This window comes from Kwoniella bestiolae, chromosome 1, assembly GCF_000512585.2.
Source record: "Kwoniella bestiolae CBS 10118 chromosome 1, complete sequence".
NCBI classification, from domain to species: Eukaryota; Fungi; Basidiomycota; class Tremellomycetes; order Tremellales; family Cryptococcaceae; genus Kwoniella; species Kwoniella bestiolae.
In genome coordinates this window covers 2,283,879-2,303,883 of record NC_089241.1, presented here as the reverse complement: position 1 = coordinate 2,303,883, position 20,005 = coordinate 2,283,879, and the positions used below count along the sequence as shown (strand labels likewise).

The 20,005-nt window shown below is 47.2% G+C and overlaps 10 protein-coding genes across 10 annotated transcripts; 3 read left to right on the top strand and 7 right to left on the bottom strand.

Moving 5' to 3' along the window:
- Positions 1-27: 27 nt before the first annotated feature.
- Positions 28-589, bottom strand: I302_100872 (uncharacterized protein; the record flags this gene model as incomplete). Its single annotated transcript, XM_019190882.1, has 3 exons — positions 28-117; positions 176-286; positions 347-589. The coding sequence occupies 3 exons, from the start codon at positions 587-589 to the stop codon at positions 28-30; spliced, it is 444 nt and encodes a 147-aa protein (XP_019047630.1).
- A 446-nt stretch (positions 590-1,035) lies between these two features.
- Positions 1,036-2,873, bottom strand: I302_100871 (uncharacterized protein; the record flags this gene model as incomplete). The annotated part of the gene is made up of 4 exons (XM_019190881.1): positions 1,036-1,281; positions 1,362-2,142; positions 2,209-2,589; positions 2,647-2,873. 4 exons carry the CDS (start codon positions 2,871-2,873, stop codon positions 1,036-1,038), a joined length of 1,635 nt encoding a protein of 544 aa, XP_019047629.1.
- Positions 2,874-3,827: 954 nt separating this feature from the next.
- On the top strand, positions 3,828-4,292 carry I302_100870 (uncharacterized protein; the record flags this gene model as incomplete). The annotated part of the gene is made up of 1 exon (XM_019190880.1): positions 3,828-4,292. The coding sequence occupies one exon, from the start codon at positions 3,828-3,830 to the stop codon at positions 4,290-4,292; it is 465 nt and encodes a 154-aa protein (XP_019047628.1).
- A 594-nt stretch (positions 4,293-4,886) lies between these two features.
- On the top strand, positions 4,887-7,264 carry I302_100869 (uncharacterized protein; the record flags this gene model as incomplete). The annotated part of the gene is made up of 12 exons (XM_019190879.1): positions 4,887-5,092; positions 5,187-5,299; positions 5,370-5,382; positions 5,446-5,549; positions 5,627-5,815; positions 5,888-5,940; positions 6,032-6,229; positions 6,293-6,342; positions 6,411-6,490; positions 6,547-6,689; positions 6,768-6,864; positions 6,921-7,264. 12 exons carry the CDS (start codon positions 4,887-4,889, stop codon positions 7,262-7,264), a joined length of 1,590 nt encoding a protein of 529 aa, XP_019047627.1.
- Positions 7,265-7,612: 348 nt separating this feature from the next.
- I302_100868 (uncharacterized protein) lies at positions 7,613-8,140 on the bottom strand (the record flags this gene model as incomplete). Its single annotated transcript, XM_019190878.1, has 1 exon — positions 7,613-8,140. The coding sequence occupies one exon, from the start codon at positions 8,138-8,140 to the stop codon at positions 7,613-7,615; it is 528 nt and encodes a 175-aa protein (XP_019047626.1).
- Positions 8,141-9,085: 945 nt separating this feature from the next.
- On the bottom strand, positions 9,086-9,847 carry I302_100867 (uncharacterized protein; the record flags this gene model as incomplete). The annotated part of the gene is made up of 1 exon (XM_019190877.1): positions 9,086-9,847. One exon carries the CDS (start codon positions 9,845-9,847, stop codon positions 9,086-9,088), a length of 762 nt encoding a protein of 253 aa, XP_019047625.1.
- A 1,829-nt stretch (positions 9,848-11,676) lies between these two features.
- Positions 11,677-12,171, bottom strand: I302_100866 (uncharacterized protein; the record flags this gene model as incomplete). Its single annotated transcript, XM_019190876.1, has 1 exon — positions 11,677-12,171. The coding sequence occupies one exon, from the start codon at positions 12,169-12,171 to the stop codon at positions 11,677-11,679; it is 495 nt and encodes a 164-aa protein (XP_019047624.1).
- A 2,348-nt stretch (positions 12,172-14,519) lies between these two features.
- I302_100865 (uncharacterized protein) lies at positions 14,520-15,236 on the bottom strand (the record flags this gene model as incomplete). The annotated part of the gene is made up of 1 exon (XM_019190874.1): positions 14,520-15,236. The coding sequence occupies one exon, from the start codon at positions 15,234-15,236 to the stop codon at positions 14,520-14,522; it is 717 nt and encodes a 238-aa protein (XP_019047622.1).
- A 1,382-nt stretch (positions 15,237-16,618) lies between these two features.
- I302_100864 (uncharacterized protein) lies at positions 16,619-17,791 on the bottom strand (the record flags this gene model as incomplete). Its single annotated transcript, XM_019190873.1, has 1 exon — positions 16,619-17,791. The coding sequence occupies one exon, from the start codon at positions 17,789-17,791 to the stop codon at positions 16,619-16,621; it is 1,173 nt and encodes a 390-aa protein (XP_019047621.1).
- Positions 17,792-18,225: 434 nt separating this feature from the next.
- I302_100863 (thioredoxin) lies at positions 18,226-19,740 on the top strand (the record flags this gene model as incomplete). The annotated part of the gene is made up of 8 exons (XM_065869162.1): positions 18,226-18,262; positions 18,338-18,388; positions 18,466-18,476; positions 18,542-18,598; positions 18,665-18,685; positions 18,760-18,858; positions 18,918-19,497; positions 19,655-19,740. 8 exons carry the CDS (start codon positions 18,226-18,228, stop codon positions 19,738-19,740), a joined length of 942 nt encoding a protein of 313 aa, XP_065725234.1.
- Positions 19,741-20,005: the final 265 nt, after the last annotated feature.

Genomic DNA, 20,005 nt, shown 5'->3' with positions numbered 1-20,005 from the left:
GTATGAGCGAACAAATACTTTCTATCTCTAGGTCGATTGTTCTCCCTCAGGCGCTGGCTTGCCGTTCCGCGCCGAGCCTTCAATTTCGTTTTTGGTTCTTGGTATGCCTGGATGAGGCTATATCAGCATCCGAGACCGTCTTACATTTCTATAGTAATTTATGAGGTGCACTCACCGTCCATTTCCCGGACTTTTGTCCTTGTCCAACCTCAGGTGAACCAGTCTGATTCTGATCCGTAGGTGTAGATGTTGGCTCATCCGTCATCTCGTACAACGACATCTCAGCCTATCGCTCAACCCCATATCAGCTTGAATACCTATGCAACATGGAGGGTACAGTACGTACTGGGTTGACCGAGTTGGTCGGATCTATGCTCTCCCACTTCTGTGCGAGCTCCAGATCTGAAAGCTTTAGTGCGCTCCCCGATCGTTCTGTTTCCAGCTGGATCTGCGGGAGCTTGTTTTGAAAGTATAGCATCTCAGCATTTATGCTTTGCTCGATACTCTCCCATTCCTCTGGGGGATGGAGGTCATCGGTGAGTGCGGTGGATTTCACGCTGTCTTCGGTGGATGTGCGCGAGGGAGGCATAATTGGTGGGTTGGGTAGATTAGGTGATAAGATGAAAATGGCTCAGATTTGGAAGATGGCAAAATAGAATTGATGATCGGGGTATTGCTGAAGTATGCTGTAGGATTTATCGCATACTGTATAATAGGTGGCATGTTCAGGAAGTGAGCGGTGTGCAAAGTTGATCAAGGGAGGGTCCCTCGAGCCTTTGTCTTGAGTCCTGAAAGGATCGCCGACCTCATGGCGTACACAGCCAACTGAAGAACATATCGGATGTGTCATTGCACAATGGATCCTACATTGTACGACACCGCACAGGCTCGCAACTTCATCTGAGTGGTTGAGAGCTACCAAAGAGGTTATGGACAAGCATCGTGCATACCAGCGGATCACACTGTATCAACATCATGAAACAACGAAGACATACATGTAGAGATCTGTTGACGTGATGGTCGACACATACTACATCATTGAAGAAGCTTCCACTTCTCCGCCTCAACCTCTCCTCTGTCAAGTATAATTTCCTCGTTGCCTCCGTCCATCGGCTCATCAACTGCGAAAGCATTTCCCTCATCTCCATATCCTTCTTCTTCGTAACCAATAACAGGCTTCTTGAGCCACTCCAACTTGACTTGTCCATCGATGACTTCAATGACTTTGGCAATTTTGGTGACTAATGCAGGTGAATACGTGATCATGTCCAATTCGAGTTTCTGCAAAGTATCAAACCGAGTCAGCGATTCGGCTATTTTCTGTAATGAGAAACGTTGTGGCGCCATGGCAATCAGCTTACCTTACATGTCACCATATGTCCCACTTTCAATGAACCCATATTTCCTAAAGTAAGTGCAGGTAAGGTCTCGAATTCTCGTTCAACTCTATCCCACATAGCTTCCTCTGCAGAACCCAAGTTCATCGTCTCCTCCTCTTCTTGCCCTATCACCTCTTCCTCAATATCCTCTACCATCTCCTGTTCTTCTCCATTCACGCCGTCATATAACGGTGGTACCTCAGGCAATGCCTTCCTGCGCTGTTTACCTCTAGGCGAGGTGGGTGCCCGAGGAAACTCAGCAGAGGTGACGAACAGGTTATTAGGCAGGTCGGTCATTTGGGACGGAATAACCATCTGCTCCTTATGCCCTTTGGGTGGGGTTTCTTCGATTATAGACGTCTCTTGGAATGGTAATACCGCTTGTCCATTTCCATTCACCAGACTCGGCGTTTCTTCCATTGCTCGAATACTCTCTTTCGAGACCGATTGTTCGTCGTTATCATCATTCTCCACGAAGAGCGTCTTCGTACCTCTCTTATCTTTCATATCACTTAGGAACCCTCTCTTCTTATTCCTATTTGACATACTTCCCGGGACAGGGATCTGCTGTTCCCCAGCTATAACACTTGTAGTGACGGCTTCAACTACACTTTCACTTGTCCTACCGTTCGTCTCATCCTTGTTAGCCGGTGGTCGTTGACTGATGAGTTTCTTCTTGTATTGTTTGGCCAGGCGACGACGGGCGTTACGGTTTTTGGTGGAATTCTTGCCTTGGCCCGGTGGAGCTCCGTGATCTTTTTGCCTAAACACGATATCAGTCATCACGTGTATGTAAATTATGGGGCCATGGGGATGAAATCCAGCTTACGATGGTTTGGATAAGACGGGGAATGATTCAGGCTCTGCAGAGGATATACTTGAGCTCGACGAGCTTGAAGACGATGAAGAGGATGAAGCTGACGACGATGAAGAGGCTGAGGAGGACGATGATGATGATGATGATGACAGGGACCTTGCTCGTTTTACGGTCGTTGTTTTGGCTGCTGCTTCAGCTTGCGACGTGGGGAGTATCGAGGGGACAACAGGAATTTGAGCTGATGAAGGGACATCTGGCTGAGATGGTTTCGGTGTAGAGGTCTTTCGGATCTTCTTTGACTTGTGTACATCTTTACTGGTATCGCGCGATTTCCTCTTCTTGCTTGTTGCCTCCTTGACTATGATCTTCGAACTTCCCGGTGCCAACCTCACACTGCTCGTCCATCAGCTGCAAGGTTGAGTGTCATCGCTGATGAACCAGCCGACTCACGATACCACATCGCTACTCTCTATTACACCCACTTCGCTCCCCGCTAGAAGCTCAAAGCCATCTATCTCCAGAACTAGTTCTTTCGCCTGTGAAGCATGCTGAGATACTACCGAGAGTGAGCCCAGTATGTGTTTCTTCAGATCATGGACGGTCTTTATCGGTTCGGGTACGGGCAAGATGAGTTTCGCCGATGTGAATGGCGGGAGTAAGGTCAGCTTGACTCTCATCTCGGCTCTATAGTCCTGACTGCGGATAGCTTGTAGACGTGCGTTTGGTGTACGTCAATGTCTTTTTAGACTAGAGTAGAGGTAAACGAGAGAAAGCAGTTGCGATTGAAATTTCAAGTTGCAGTGAAGCTGTAACACGTAAAAGTGGAGGACAAGGACACGGATCTGAGATGATGGAGTGGTCAAAGCTCAGTGCAGGAGGCGGTAAGCGCCGCTTTTCCTACTCGGCTGATTGCGTTTGACCACGACTGAAAACAATAAACCAATAACCCATATACTAGAGTAAGATCTTACAACTCCAGATCCCATCCATTGCCGTCGTCATGTTTCAGTACACTAAACGGATGAAACGAGACACCTTGCCTTCACCACCTATTCAAATCGGCTTCATCATCTGATCAGCTAGTGTAGTCCGATCTAGCCTTTATGGTAGGATGTTTTGGGTTGTGTGTGATTTATCCGAATCGAACCATGCGTACCCTTATACTGAAACAGGTGATCCTGCATTATAACCACCATGTCGATCAAACAAAAAGATCTTATCAGAATACTGACATAAATCGCTTCGTCTTGTAACATCCGACATGTCAGAACATTACTATCTTACACCTTATTACACACACATCTACAGTGTACAGCTAAGGAAATGTCTCTAGACTGAATAGGATACCACGTGTGGGTGTCAGTCTCTATTCAAATGTCTGAATTGACTTTTGATCGGATGTTTTCTGCTATTAATCACCGAGTGAAGGGTGAAGGGAATGTTGATGGTAATGTTGATTTGAGTGTGAAGTGAAGGATGTTTAGAAGGTATAAGATGGATCGACCGAAAGACGATGGGAGGAGGATATTCACCAACACCAATCACACAAACGCACATCACATCACGAGTTCAAAAGTAGACACAAAGCAAACCTACCACAACACACCAAACGTACTCAAAATACAAACACAATGTCTACTCACCCAACCTTCGTGAACCAAACTCCTTTCCTCCCTTCGGGACCAATTGCATCATCTTCCAAAAACACCACCTACTCCAACCCCTCATCGATCTATGCATCCTCATCAACGACACATAGTCGAACACAATCATCCACATCCGTCAATACTCTTGCATCGGACATCTCCACAAACTCCACTCAATCTACCTCATCCACTTCATCCTCTTTCTCTAGATCCACACCAATCGATCGAGAATGCTTGCGATGGATGCAACGAGAATCCGATTCCGACCATATCTTCGGATCGGTATCAAGCAGAGGGAATGGGCTGAGTATGGAGGAGAGGGAGGTGAGACGAAGAGCGATGGAGCATGAAGAGGAGAGTAATAAAATATTGCCGGACCAAAGTGAAGAGAAGGATATGAAAGCGATCAAAGCTGAGAGGAGGAAAGGAAGAGTTGGGAAATGGTACTAGGCAAGGGTAAAGAGCATCTTATACATATTCGGTCATGGGCGAACATATAATTTCAATGTTGTAGTATGGGTTGTATATACTTGAACATAGGTACAAATGCATGATATTCTCGATACGATGCTCTCGACTGTCATACGGTACACCATAAACGCTCAAGTGGACTGAACATTACTTTCACCCAACAAAGTTAAACGCGTCGCACAGACCACCCGGTAATATCGCATCGGGTGAATCGGCCGACACACAGGCACCGTCTATCACCTACCAAATTCCGGCGGCACTAACAAGGTTAAATTTTGGATTTCTCGTCTAAAGATTCTCTTTGAGAGATGTTTGGTTGGTTCAGATAATTTCGAGTCAATGCATTCCCTCCACTTGTGTCAGTCCACTTTACTGGACGTCGGCCGGACCGATCTCCTGTGACTTACTCCGGTCCAATATTTTCTGTTTAGTCATGCCAGAAATTGTATGTTCACGTCCATGCATCCAAAATCTCTCTCTCCTTTCCTCTTCAAAAACAGCGGCAAGAAAGAAAAACTAATCAGCATAAAAGAGCGCTTTGTCCAGAAAGCACAAAAAGACGCCATTCTTACGATGACCAGACCAAACACCACCACCGAGGAGAAGCTCGTGGGCGCACAAGCTATATCTGGAGAAGATGATAGCAGGTCGCCATCGACTATACCAGACCACAAACAATCTCTCGCAGAGGAGATCGCAGCGATGTCTCCTGCTGAATTCGAGCTGGCAGAGAAGAAGTTGATCAAGAAGATTGATAGGAATTTGGTGCCATGGATGACGTGAGTGCGGTTTCAGCATCCATCAATCGAAAGGTATCCTTCGAATAGGACCCTGTGTTTGTGCGTGAAGCTAATACGTAAACCGAAAAAATAGATTACTCTTCACGATGTCCTTTTTAGATAGAATCAACATTGGTACAGCGAAACTAGCAGGATTGAACAAAGATCTAGGTCTGTCTTCGCTGCAGTACAACAACGCTTCGATGAGTGAGTTAGTCCGCTACATTAGATTCTGAAAGCCCGCCAGCTGACCCAAGCAATTTATCTTATCATCTAGTCTTCTTCGTCAGGTAAGCTTGATCAGACCTCGATAGCAAATTTATAAACTGAAACTAACAGTAAACTTGTCGTAGTTACGTAGCAGCTGAAGTTCCCTCCAATCTCGTTCTCAAGAAATTCAGACCATCTAGATGGATCCCATTCATCATGATTGTATGGTCCATCTTCCAGACTACAAGTAAGTCGACTGCGGCCCCGCTTTTCGTTCTTTCGGATCGGCGGTTGACGCTAATCATTCTCTTTACTGGCTTGCAGTGGGTCTAGTCACGAACTATCACCAACTTTTAGCGCTTCGATTCTGTCTCGGTCTGGCCGAAAGTGGTCTCTTCCCTGGTATCTCTTTCTTCCTGACTGGGTGGTACAAGCGTAAAGAGGCTTCCAAGAGGATTTCGTTGTTCTTTGCTGGAGCTGTATTAGCAGGAGCCTTTGGAGGTATCTTTGGATGTAAGTTATTATCCTCTCGCCCCCAAAGAGCCTAATATCCTGCTGAGTACTGATGTTCCCTCTTTAATATAGATGCCCTCAGTCGAATGGACGGTGTAGGTGGAAAAGCAGGATGGTCCTGGATCGTGAGTGTCTCAATGCTAAAATGCCAAAAACCTTGAAAGGGGCTCTAGCCGTATGGACAGGGTCAGTTTGCTGATAATGATGGAATGACAGTTCATAATCGAAGGGCTCCTCTCTTTCGTCATTGGTATCGCCTCAATTTGGATGGTTCACGATTGGCCCGATCAAGCTAAATTCTTGACTCCCCTCGAGAAGGAGATGGTCATTCTTAGACTGAGGGAGGATACGGGTATAATGCAGGAGGGTACTTTCAGCTGGAAAGTGATTAAGAGAGCTTTGAAGGATTGGAAGGTGAGTCTGAGTCTGCTTTGTGCAAGGTGGAGAGTGAAAGCTGATTGTTCGCACGGTGGATAGACGCCCACTTTCATGTTGATGTACATTGGTTGTGCCGAACCCATCTACAGGTAAGTCTGGGCGTTGCGTAGATCGTCCCGACCGAGATTAGTTTGCTGACTTTGTCTTGCCATTACAGTCAATCCCTCTTCTCGCCTACTATCATCGCCGCTCTTGGTCGATTCACCACCGCCCAATCATTACTCCTGAGTACACCTCGTAAGTGTTCTCCGCATACCTCCACCCCAGAAGTATGGCTGATCTCTCTATACCAGCCTACGTCCTCGCCTTCATCACTACGATGACTACCGCCTACTTCTCCGACAAGACCGGTAAACGAGGATTCTTCCTGATGTTCTGGTCGGCAATGGCCGCTATCGGATATTTACTTTTCTTGACTATCCCTATCAGATACCCCGTGAGTTGACCCACACCCACTTCGTGACAGTTGCTATTCGATCTGGTGAATATGGTGCTTACAATGCGATTCTCATAGGGAGGATTGTACTTCGCCGTCTTCTTGACCACTTGTTCGATCGCTCCTTGTATAGCCACGGTGATTGTCTGGTCAGGAAACACGTTCGGTAATCATTGTAAGTCCTCCCAATCGCCTCGAAAAGAACCAAGCTAACAACATGGTTCATCGCAGACAAGAAAGCCACCTCGATGGGTCTGATTTTCTCCCTAGGAAACTCCGGGGGAATCATCTCCTCCCAAGTCTACCGAGGCAAGGATTCGCCCCGATTCCTCGTAGGGCAGGGCGTGACATTTGGATTCTCCTGTATATGCTTCATCTCCGCTTGTGTGATGTACTTCGGCCTGCGCCGAGAGAACAGGAGGAGGGAGAAGCTTTACGGTCCTGCTCCTGGACCTGGAGAGACGGGAGACTGGGCCTCTGAAGAAGGGAAGAGGAAGTTTGGGTTGGAGGGTTTGAGTAGGGAGGAGATAGTTGAGTTGGGGGATGATCATCCCGCGCATCGATTTATCCTATGATCTCCATTCTGGACAGGCGTTGGAGGATTTATCGTGTTAATGTTTTCGGTATCATTTGTTTGTTTGGAGTTCGTTGGAATAGATTCGTGAATAGATTGGTTAGATATTTCGATTACATGCATTATCATTTGGGTTTAGCTTACGAACAGAAGATGGCAGGCGAGTGTACAAATGCACAGTATAAATTAAGTTCGGAACCAGGAAGTATTCCGGGGTAGTCTACAGCATGCTGTACTGCGTTACCTATCCTTACTAGATTCGCTATGACTACTTATCTAATTCCCATCGAGCCCTCATATCGCCGACGATACCTGTACAAATCGCGGCGGTACTACCGTCCTCTTGAGGTCAATCGCTGGCCCTGATATCATCAGGATGGCCTGATCCATTAGACAGAGGGGATTCAGGTGGTCGACTATAACTATAGCCTGTCGAGGGAACATGAAATGGAGAGCCGGGGGGACTGGGATACATCGAGGGGACAAGGTTCGAACTGGTCTCGGAGTCATGATATGGGCTTCGGGGACTCCCCGGCCGAGAGTACGAGTATCTCCCTTGTGATTCTCCAGCACTATAGCTTGAGAAAGTAGGTGAGTTTTGAGCGGTATAAATCCCGACTGAAGAACCGTCTGAGAACCTCTCGCTGCCGTCCCCTGATCGATCGTACATGTGTCGCGCTTCATCGCGAAGATCGTAGGAATGATATCCCCCGTGTCTGCTCTGAACGGAGCTTGCGCTGCGACTTTTAATGTCGGAATAACCAGAGGAAGATGATGGTCGGTCGCATGTTGATTGGTTGTACAAATAAGAGGCAGGGGACGATGAGCCGTAAGAGGAGTAGCCGGAAGAAGCTCGCGAATTCGATGTGTAACTCATGTCGACGAGTGCGATTATTGCCAGATACAGATAGTTGAGGATTAAGGACTGTGGTATACTGATTATATAAGGTGGATGGGGTGGCTACCGATCTGTCGTTTTGTGGAATACGGACAACAGTGATAAGGGTGGGCGGATAACTGAGTACTGCCCACTGGTAAAGCCGTTTAGATGACCTATTCTGTTTCTATCTTTCGTTCTGTACTGCGCAGTGTTTACTTAATTATGTGAATTAGTAGCTATGTCCATTATGATGGGTCCGCCTAGCGATGGCCCTGCGCAGAAACAAGGTGATATATACCATCAGATCTATTATGAGTTGACCGGTCGCCGAGCAGCATCAAAGGAGGTTCAGAGACGCGACATCATGAATTTTAATATGAAGGGTACGAGTACAGCCATAAGAAAGGCTGACAAGGTTTCGCATGATACAGTATCCCTCGCAACAATGAAACAGGAGTGAAGTCATTTCGCGATTGAAATCAAAGAAAGGCGCCAAAGGAGCTGAACCGCGACCGAGCTACATACGACTGGTCTGTACTTCATGACTCATGAAAGGTGAGGATAGTCAGTTGATACGTGACAGCGCGTGGTGATGTTGGTGCCAAGACATGTTCACGGTTTGGACGATAAGTTCGTGAGCGCACAACCGCAATCAGCGAAATGATCTCGGCAGCTTCGGCTGTCTATTCGTGTGGTTAATTACGTCAATCTGATACACTTGTGTGATTGACTTTGATCTTCCGACCGTACAGTACATTGCTTTGTGTATGGCGGCATAAGTGTACTAAAGAAACGATAGGCATGGGTTATGGAGAGAATAAGATTTGCAAGACTTAGAAACAATGCATCAATCAACGACGTTCCATAGATCTGACCAGGTCAATCACGAAAACGTCAAGGATAATCGTCGCCCCTGCACCCTGAGGAGAGGTAGATTGTCGTCTACAATTCGATTGAGGGATTTGTTGTTGTTCCCTTCGGGATGGCCATGGTACTGTCATCTGCACTGGGGTGGGCAACAGTCTCAGAAGGACTCGAAGCGGCAGACGGGTAAGACTCAAACCCTAAGTCGACAGGAACAGGTGTACCAGGGAAGTCCCGATCTGACAATAATTCGTTCTGGCCAGCTCTGGATTGTCCCTCCGTCCAAATTCTCTGACAACACTCAGGGCAGATAGCCTCAAAAGTCCTGTCGTCCAATGTGTTTTGGAATCCTGACCCCAGCGATCCTTCTTGGTTCGGACCAAGGCAGGCCCAAAAGGTCCTGTTGTCCAACATGTCTTGGAGCAGCAAGGCAAGCGATCTTCCTTCTTGGTGCGGAACCACCATTCTATCTTGACCACCCTCCTGGTCCCATGCTTCCCACTCTCTATAACAAATTTGCTTTCCTTGAGTGCTAGGAATTTCATAATGTTTAGAGCGTGCTCGCTCCAAAGTCGGGGAGAACTTGGGCGAAGCCGCATATGATCCCACAGACGGTGGATCGGGAGAAGTCCGTCCCTGATAATCATCTCCAACAACGAGGCCACGATCTCTCCTCGGATCGTCTTTCGATTTTGAAGGTTCCTGGGGCGATTTGAAAGCATCTACCGGTTTAAGCGGAAGAGGCGAAGGGGAGCACAAGCCAAGCTCCAAGCCAGAAGCGGTTGGGCCGGAGGACATTCTGTGGCCGGAAGAAGTTTGTGCTGATTTGGACGGTTCCATGGTGTAAGCTGATAGCCGTGAAGGTTAACTTCCACTGATATGGTAGAATACGGCAATGATATAGTGAGATGCGGAAACAACAGTCAAACCTGGTTCGGGTAGAGTGAGATATTCTGAATGAGATCTCGATCTATTGTTTGATGGCAGAATGAGAGGTGCTTGACATGTCAACATGCATCGTAATTTATATGGTATTGTAAGTCTATGGGCAGCGCACACATCAACACCCTCTCCTTTTTCTCGTCTGATGTCAACTTCAGACTCAGATGCCCAAGAAAGGATGCATATGACATCTTCGAGGCGATGCAGATCGAGGTATCATCCGTTGCCATACGATACCAAGGGTCCTTCCATGGTCCTGCAGCTCTGATGAAATGAGAACGACGAATCAGTCTAAATGAGAGGACTTCATCAAGAAGTACATAGCTGAAGATCCATGCTAGAACTGCCATGGTGTACTGCCGCTTAGATTGAAGACATCGGGTCAGTTGATGAGAGCCATGCACAACATGATTCCCCGTGTGAAAGGGGACACAAGCTTCGTTAAACCAATTTCAATACTCAAGGCGGAGATACGACGTGAGAGGAAAGTGGACATCAACAAAACCAGATCTGTGTGACTATCGACCCTACTGCTTGAGCAGACGCAGAAAACATCGGTGAACCGGTGCTTATGGAAAAGGTCGAAAAAATAACAACATCGAAAATAATATTGGATAAAATTGGGCATGTTAAGGTGAGACTTTGATATCAATCCAATCCAATAAAAATTGAGAAAGAATTGCGAGAGACCAATCCCGCGTGATCGACATTAGATGTAAAGGCACTTTACCGGTCTAGTGAATTGGATACATTGGAAGTATCACATCTGCTTCTTGTTCTGAGTCTGACGGTGAGACATCAGCGGCTGGGCCTCGAGAAGGCGATAAGAAGTCTGGTACGGGGAGCGTGAACAGGGAGGAGATTACAAAATTTGAGAATGTTCATCCCACTAATCGATTTATTCTATGATTTGCCTTCTTTGAGGCGACTGTAATTTGAGCGCATAACTTGGAATGAAATTTAAATTCAAACACATAGAGTACAGACTATATGGTATACTTTGAAGGGATCTCTCAACGACGATGGTAGGCGAGTCGTCAGGCAGTCCTGCGAAGCTACAGAGACTTCGTTACATTTTCAATTTGGTCGGAAGTAGCTCAAAGGTCTAATACATTCCATTACAGTTGATCTGGATTTACGACGCCACCTGTAGAGTCTTCGAAACAATTCATGCCTCATTTACTACACCACTTTCTCCTTGAAATGATTGCACGTGAAAGCAGTACAGACAGGACCTATTATTCTGCCACGTTGGTTAAATATCGAGGCTAATACTGACACAACTGCTTTGCAGCTCTGTGGTCAAAGCCGGATTTCAGTTTTAGGCTTTTGTGCTCTCCTGATCTTCCTCCTTGGGCTTTGGAGTCTCTGGAGCTGTTGTCTCTTCAGATCCTCCTTCAAGGTCGCTCTATTTTACGCACACAACCTTCGTTACCCTCCACCCAAGCATAGCACGATACACATCACGGGAGATGTCCTTACCGTTAGTCTATCAGCCAAGGATTCCTGATCGCCTGCAGCTTCCATCACAACGCGTTTCTGGCGAGACAATTCAAGACCTGAGCAGCTGAACTCCATTGGAGAGAAGAGAGACAAGCTATAAAGCTGTGGGTGCCAGTCTAAAGTGATTGACTTACGACGAAGATGGGTGAGATTATCACTGTGTCAGAATGCGATTCGGTGCTGTCGCGTTGACTTGACTGAGCGGTTTGCTCTGTAAAATCCAATCATCGATGCTCAGGCTGATAGTAGAAGGGAGCGTTTGATAGAGGACAGACGGAATCACCTGGAAAGTAAGGGGCAGGGTAGCTACCACTTGTATAGCTGTGATCGAGGGGCATATACTCGCCTGGACCCATTGGGGGAACAAATGTTTCTGCCATAGCGTCCGGACCCCAAGCACCATAGGTTTCATTTCCGTATCCATAGCTTTCATTTCCGTATCCATAGTGTAGCAACATGCCAGGAAAGGGTTGAGCAAAGTCTTGCGTGTATTGAGACGGCGCACGTACTGCTACAGTGTCTTGAAATTGGGGGTAGTCCGCGGATCCCCTTGATTGAGAACAGCCAGGACAGTAACAGATACGCTCAGAAGGCGGATAAGGGAATGGGCCATGTAACAGATTGTGGGTCGCAGGATCGATGGTAGGACCATTGGGATATCCTGGATGCGGACCATAATTAGCCATAATAGGGAGTTCTGAAGAACCCGGGAGGCTCATTGAAGGGAGATATGGCTGATATGACGGAGCATTTTGAAGTCGTAGGACGTCTGAATACGTTGGTGGCATGTCACTGGGAGGTATTACGTCTCCCTCAAGATATTGAGGATGAGACCCGTCTTCATTCAAAGACGCTGGTACACGTTGATCAGGATTCGACATATGGTCACGAGGGCTATGTTGAGGTTGAGTGGCAATGAGGTTGGTGGATTGCAACTGGATCCAAAAGACGGCGAAAAAGTATTTTTTGTAAACTCTTGAAGGTCTGAGCTTTAAGTCAGTACGTCGACCAAAGTTGGCTGATAATCGGCGTCTACTGGAGTCGAGTCGAAACACATGATGTTTTTGGAAATGTAGTCGGGGTTCAGAATATCAAAGGATCTTCAAGGCTTACATCGTTCGTACAACAAAGGGGAGTCGACAGTTCGACCTTGGAGAAATCAAAGGAGATAATCATTGGTATGACATCGATCTCACCGTGAGAAATCTCGCATCGAAGCAAATGATATCAAAAGACGCGACAGATGGTGGTCTAAACGACATGGATCAGAAATACATAAGATACGCAAGAGAAAGTTTTAGATCACCTCAAAAACCTTTGATATGGGCTGGTTACGACTGATGACCGTTTATGATCATTTGTCACTAGAGATCACGCCGCCCAAATGAAGAATTGGCTTATCGAGAGCTCCAATGCACGCTGCTGAGAAATTTTATGGCTGCGCTATGATTTTGCTCTGGTTTACATATCAGCGGTTCATGCGCATTCATCACTCCAATCTTCATGGTGCAAAAAGGCACAAGACAAACATTACTGCTAATTTGAACCAGCTAAGCACTGCCCAAACCTACAGCAAAGTGAGCATTGTGACCGACGGACCTTTACAATGACTCGAAGTGGTCGATCAAGGAGGATACCGTGCCATTCCGAATGGTGTCGGTGGTATCACCTTCTTGAGTTCGATTGGCGGCTGCGATGAAAGGGCTTTTGGCTGTTATCTTGCTAGGACTGTCCCGGAGGCCAGAAAGATCTGCCACCTCCTCGGGCGATGCTGAACTTGAACAGTTTGCCAGAGATCGTCCTTGTGTGGGTGTTACTAGCAGTTGAGATATTGCTGCCCTAGGCAGAGCTCTGCATGGGCCAGAGCAGAACATGTTTATCTCGTTCGTAGAGACGCCACCATCGTTCGGTGACTGCTCGTGCGAACAAGCCTGAAGCCAAAGACAAGCTTCGGTCTTACCGCGCATATGATCTATATTGTTCTGCTCCGTCCACATAGCTTTATCGGGCCAGACTTATGGTGTGCTGGGAATGAATCGTATGAACTCGGAGCTCCTGTCGGGTCTCGAGTGAAACGTTGGAACTGTATTTGTCAGTAGAGTCACGATAACCGTGTCATACAGCAAACGCTTAGCAAGCGGCATCCTTGTACGTTCACAGAGTAAACAGTACGGAAATGGTGGGATTCCATAACACACCAAGGGACATTCCCAAATTAGCGAGTGACTCCCCATTTTTGATTACTATGCGGGCCGTTCAAGTGGTCTCTTTGAATTTGTACTCGTAGCTAAAATCATATGCAAGAGATGGATGTCTGTTCACAATGTTACACTGTGTTTGCTGATCGATGAGTTGGCACCAATGTGCTCTTGCTCAAGGATAAATTCTATGGGAGATTGTTGAGCGCGACATCTCATGGTCGGGTGGCGGCGAACCTCTTGTACACGCTACTGTCCCAGGTCGGGTTTGCGCATCTGTTCGGCCTAGTCATAACTGACAAAGGATCATCAAGCAGTCTTACAACGAAGCTGATGATGGCGAAAAACTGGTCAAAGGATGTTATTCTTGGGAAGCAATGCCACTCTTTAAGATGATTGAAAGGGGCAAGGTCAGTTGTCAACAAGAAGACCGAACAAACAGTGTCTGTTTTCGTCTATTCAAGAACGCTCATGGACGAGTCTACAAGATAAGCACTGGAGGTCGCTAGGAGGCGCTGAAAACGAGGCGGTTGACGTAGAATCATCCTTGCTCTCCTGGTTTTAGACTACACGTATTTCCGAATGTAGCCCAGCCCAGCACAAGAGATCGTCCGGGATCTAGTCCCATGAGTCGGTTTGAGATGGACATCCGTATATTTTTTGCATCAAGATCACAATATTAGATTTTCATCAGAAGCCTCCTCGCACTAAAAAGAGCTATGTTGCTTTGAAAATGACCTATCATAAATTCATATGGAACACTCTATTGTAGACTGGATCAAGATCACCAGAACCAGCTATACCTGAAATGGCCGATGATCAGTCTCTTCTGCGAAAACTACTGTGATAAGGTAGATAGATCATCCGGGTCAAAGACCGTCAGAATGATTATGCTCCCAAAAATCTCGCAATCTGGCTACTGTTCCCCCTGCAATCGAGGATATACCAGCTTCCTCCGTTGATTTATTTCTAGCTTTAATAACGTGCATCCCAGTCTCTGCTGAAGAAAGGGGTAGTCTGCTTTGCGTCTCGCTCGCTAAGTTACCAGACGCGGGTCCCTCGAGATCAAAAGGTGAGATCGGACGGTGTACGCCATCCAAACCTTTATCGTTCTTGCAGGTGGGTCGGAAGACCCGCACCCCACCGTGAGGCGGACTATCACTTCTCAAGTAGTCAAAGGAGTCTACTCCTTGATTATTTCCGGTCGCAGAGGCACCAGACCTGGCCGCCTCGCTTACCCATGTTGTAAATCTTGGGGTCCCGTGGAAGGAAGATGAGACATCGAGGTCACCGTTCTGATCGTGCTCGAGATGTTCACTTGAATCGACTTCGTCGGAGACGGCATCCGAGAGTGGAGACGGGGGTCTGGAACAAAAGAGTTGCTTGCTGATTTCCTGACTCAAACCTTGCCAATGAGCAATGCTTTCGGCTGGATCGGCTCCACTTGAGGCGGTGCTTGGTTCCAACGAGAGCCAGGCTTTAGAAATACAGCTCTCGATTGTGTCTTTGACTACGTCAAGGTCCTGTTCGGAGCAGGAGACCGTAATAGCAGTAGGAGCGAAGGGAATCGATATTTTGTGCAGCATTGTACGCAGAAAAGTAAGGCTTGAAATTCCTGTAGACAAAAAGGAAAACGGGTGGCAAAATGGCTGATTGGGTCTTTAGCTTTCAATTGTCACTGTCTGAGGGCGGTAGCGATTCGATAGCGATGGAGGACTCGCTTGAAAAAGACTTTATAGAAATTATTCGAAAGGAGCAATCTTAAGGTAATGGTGGCTAGATTCTTTGAGTCTTGACGGTTCACTTTTTGGCAGATGCAGTACAGCTTATAAGTGTGCCAAAAGGTCGCGGTTGTATGCGATACATTTTTTATGACTCGACTCGATTTGAAAAGGGTCTCAAAGGAGGGAGTCAGTCCTGTCTTCTCGCTCGAAGCCGTAGTGTTTGAGCTCCCGACACTCGAAGGAGTAAATCAAGGGTTGCAGGGCAGAAGCCGCTAGAAAAAGCACGTCAGGTAGCAGCGACGTGGGCAGGAGCAGAAAGATTGCCACCAAAAGAGATTATTCGGCGCCTCGCGGCTTAGAGCGTTTTTTCTACACCAGCCTCTCTGTGTACGGCAATGAACAGAGCAAGTTTGGCTATGATGTGTCATTCTGAGCGCCGCAGACACATTGAATGAAGGAGCAAGATTTGTCATCGGTTAGACAGCCAGGACCAGGATAAAACACGAGAGATTCAGTCTCTTCACGACAGTCGCATTAGGACTTCGAGCACAGCAGACCTTGGAGACGTTGTTGGGAAGATCATGAGGGTGGTGTTATGAGGTTACAGGTCATCACAAAGTGAATGGGGCTCCTTATCATGTATATGAATTCTTGTTGTGACGTAGGGCGACCCAGAACGATTCCGAATAAATGCAACGTGGAAACTTCTACACGATAACGACTTCAGTAATACCCAGCTCCTATGCTGAGCATCTTCGATTAGATTCGAGGGATTACAGCTTGTCCCAACGGAGAGGTGGATAGTATGATGTGCAAGGGGGTGTATTATCGACTACGTGTCACCCACTACATTGCTCTATCGTTTGGCGAGACAGAGATCACAAGAGTCAGGGACATTGCTACCAGCCGAGTTGTGGGCATGCTTGACAGAATGCATGTTATGAACAAGATTGGGGCCATGCTCGAGCTTCTGACGACACAAGCGTACTTTGACTACTTGCTATGAAAGATTCCTCAAAATTGGGACGAGAAAACGAATTGAAACGAAACCCATCGAAACGAGTATGGACTGCTAAGTCAGCGACTCCTCAGGATCAGCAAGGAGTGTACGAAATATATAACATCTCGAGACTACTCACAGTCTTGTTGAAAGATAAGCAACTGGACTCTCAATAGCGCCTGACATCGCACAGTCATCGTCAGTTGCAAAATGCACCAAAGAAAATCGAGTGGATCTACTTCACCTAGTTTCCACGGTACAGTTCGTCCGCTGTCCCACCGGAATTTGGGGAGTGTCCGACGTTCTCGTCGAAAGATTGGCTGTCTATCGATCTGCTTGAATTTTCATAGTCGAACTCCACACTCGCATTGAATTTGAGACCCCATTTCCTCCTTTTTCCAGAAGAATTCCCAGCTTGTTGTTCACCATGATAAGTATTGTGCTGATACCCCCCACTCACCTGGAGTGAAGTGTCGGATTGAGACAATGAAGTTGAGTGAGATTGTTGACCGGCGTGAACAGGCGGAACGTGATATTGGTTCGGGCTTGGTGTGTAATGATGCTCCTTACGCCCGTAAGATGCCTGTACCTGGACATGACTCGATGTTGAGCTTTGCGGCGCACTTTGTGCAAGAGGGGTTTCACCATATAACGGATTGCACTGCGGCGGATAACTGACAACTTGTCCCTGGTGTTGGTCATAGGCGACACTCAATTTAGTCTCAGTGCTGTAAGATTGATGAATGCCTTGTTGCCCCGACTGAAGCGTGGGAGAAGGTACACCATTTGGTTGGCCGTATTGATTAGGGACCATCAGATTGAGCTGCGAGTTGTTTGAGGTGCCATATGGTGTCAACTGTCCTTGATCGTGAGACGGGTTGTCACTATAATTTGAATTAGAGTGGGGCAAACCACCCGTTGGGTAGCTGGGCCTGCCGCTTTGCCAAGGAACGTGTCCGGATGGAGGATGTTGAGGCAAAGGTCCCTGAGGGTATGGTTGTCCCACATGGCCGCCATGAGTGGAAGTTTGAGCTGAAGCATAAAACTGAGCGGCAGCGTAGTCGTAATTACCTTGTGGTGCTTGGGCTGGCGGATACCCTGAGTTGAAATCGGTGCTCGGGGGTTGACCGTAGTGTTGTGATGGTACTGGTGAAGTACCGTAATGAGAACCCTGGTCATGGGCAGGACCTTGGGGAAAACACCCGGCAGGCGTGTGCGATACAGGAGTCTCTTGGTGAACGACCATCGCTTGAGACGGAGTAGCGGTTAATTGATCGGAGACTGTGGTGAAAGGTTGAGAAGGCTTATGGTTTCCGATATCAGATCCCCATCCTCCCCGATGACCTCCTTTCACCGAGTCATTGAAACCATATCTGCTACCATGAGCGTTAAAGGGTGTGCCATATGTATCTGACATGGTATAAAATTTGTATCGCAGAGGTGAGTGTGGAAACTCGAGATAAGGCAATGAAAATCGAACGGGTGGGAATGTTGAGAATGACGATGTGACATCGCTCAATCCAGGGGTCCATTTTATACCTTCTCCTCAAGTCATATAAGTCCAAGAAGTCTTGGCCACTACTTTCGCCTTGTCTTGCGTCATCGTCACCTGCAGACCGATATCTCCGCTTCTAGACTTGCAAAGGTTTGCCCATTCAAAGGACGATGTGAACCGACAAAGGAGATGAGATGTGCCACACTCAACTTGCGTCACGATGAGTCATAGCATCACCTCCACTCGACTGGTTGATCCATTGACAAACACGACCTCGAGACAACAAATGCAGTTGTGAAACGGTTATATTCACTCTCAGCCATCACTTCCCTTGATACATAGACTACCTTCTCAGCATGGCCCCGAACATCACGGAGATCGGGTCGACTTCTCGTAGGTTATCGAGTCGATTTCCTTGGGGTGGTCATTCGCCTTTGTTAGGGGGGTGAAGCTGACATTTAGCCGAAGAGTTCGACAGTATCATCAGAAGTTTACCGCCAAACCAACTTCTCGTCATAGGTGAGAGCTCTTGTTCTATCGAACATGCCTTCTAATGCTACGAAGGCAGTGTAAAGCTGATCTGAAACACTAAACAGACTTCCACGCCGTGAGTAGAGAAGCAGGAGTTGAGAAGCAGAAGCAAGATTTATCTGATTGTATAGCTGGAGTCAGGTCTGGTGCGGTCCTTGTCATGCTATTGCCCCTGTTCTAGAACAACTCTCCAACACCGTGAGTAGTCTAGACCTTCGAGAAGCATGAGAGGCGGTGACCTGGAAGCTGACCCCTTTTGGGCAGTATAAACATGTGAAATTTGTTGTGAGTGTGCAACGTCTTTCGTACCATCCTTCCTTTGATGAATGCTCTGTACTGATCTGAACTTCGTGAGCTAGAAAATTGATGTAGATAGACAAGCTCAACTTGCTCAAAGGTTTCAAGTCAGAGCTATGCCTACCTTCAAATTCTTGAAAGGAGGAAGAGAGGTCGATGAGGTATGTTGCGAATTTGGATTGCAGGCTTCTAGTGCACTCGCTGACCTTCTGAACCCCAGCTTCGTGGAGCATCTCCCCCTCAACTCAACGCCCTTGTATCCAAACATGCTGGTACCCCCGCCGCCGCCTCCAACACCCAAGCCTCTTCTTCCTCTTCCACCGTCAAATCCTCTACTCCCAGCGAAAGCACCGGTTCTCTGCTCAAGCATATCGTTTCCAATGGGTTATCATGCCTGAACGAATCGTCTGATCACCCTCTATCTTCGATTGTGGGACCCAATCCAGGACCAAGGGGAACATCATACCTCGAGTCAGACGTTGATGCGGAGTTGTTGATCTCCATCCCCTTCCAGGATCAAGTCAAGTTAAAATCTATCACCATATTCTCAGCCATCAGTCCCTCTCAGGCACCTAAATCGATCAAATTGTACATCAATACCCCAAACATCGACTTTGCAGATGCTGAGAACCTCAATCCAGCTCAGGAGATCGAGTTGACCTCTGAACAGGTCAAAGGTGAAAAGATCGATTTGAGATTCGTTAGATTCCAAAATGTCAGGAGTTTACATATACTGGTCAAGGATAATCAGGAGGACGAAGAGACTACTAGGATTGATTCTATCGATATCTTTGGTGCTTGTGAGTCATCCTTTCTCACGTCCATCATGCTCAATACTTCCCTCGAATACTCGAATACTCTTTCTACCCTTCCCACATTTCTGTAATGCTCTCTTCAATGCTAGCACTATGATCGTGAGGATTCGTGCTGATTCATCGATGCGCATTTGACGCACAGCCGGAGACACGAGCGCTGAGAAGCCTGCGGCACAACAAGGTGGTGGTGGAGGATCTATGCTGGAGAGACTCATGGGCAAGAGTTAGGAACAGTTGTAGGATCTACTGAGGCTCATTAGGCTTGATTAGCAGGATCAGTTCAGCACTTCTCTGTAAACATACACCATACATTACGAGTTTATGGAAATCATGCTTTCGCAATTATGCACATAGGACCTATGCTACACGTAAATCGTGATTCTTCCCGTGAGCGAGTACGCGGCTTATTGCGACGATGGCGGCTCCGATGTTTGCTGGAATCCGATCCAAGTCTTGGGTGGTGGAGGTTGTCCACTGGTCATGACCACAGGAA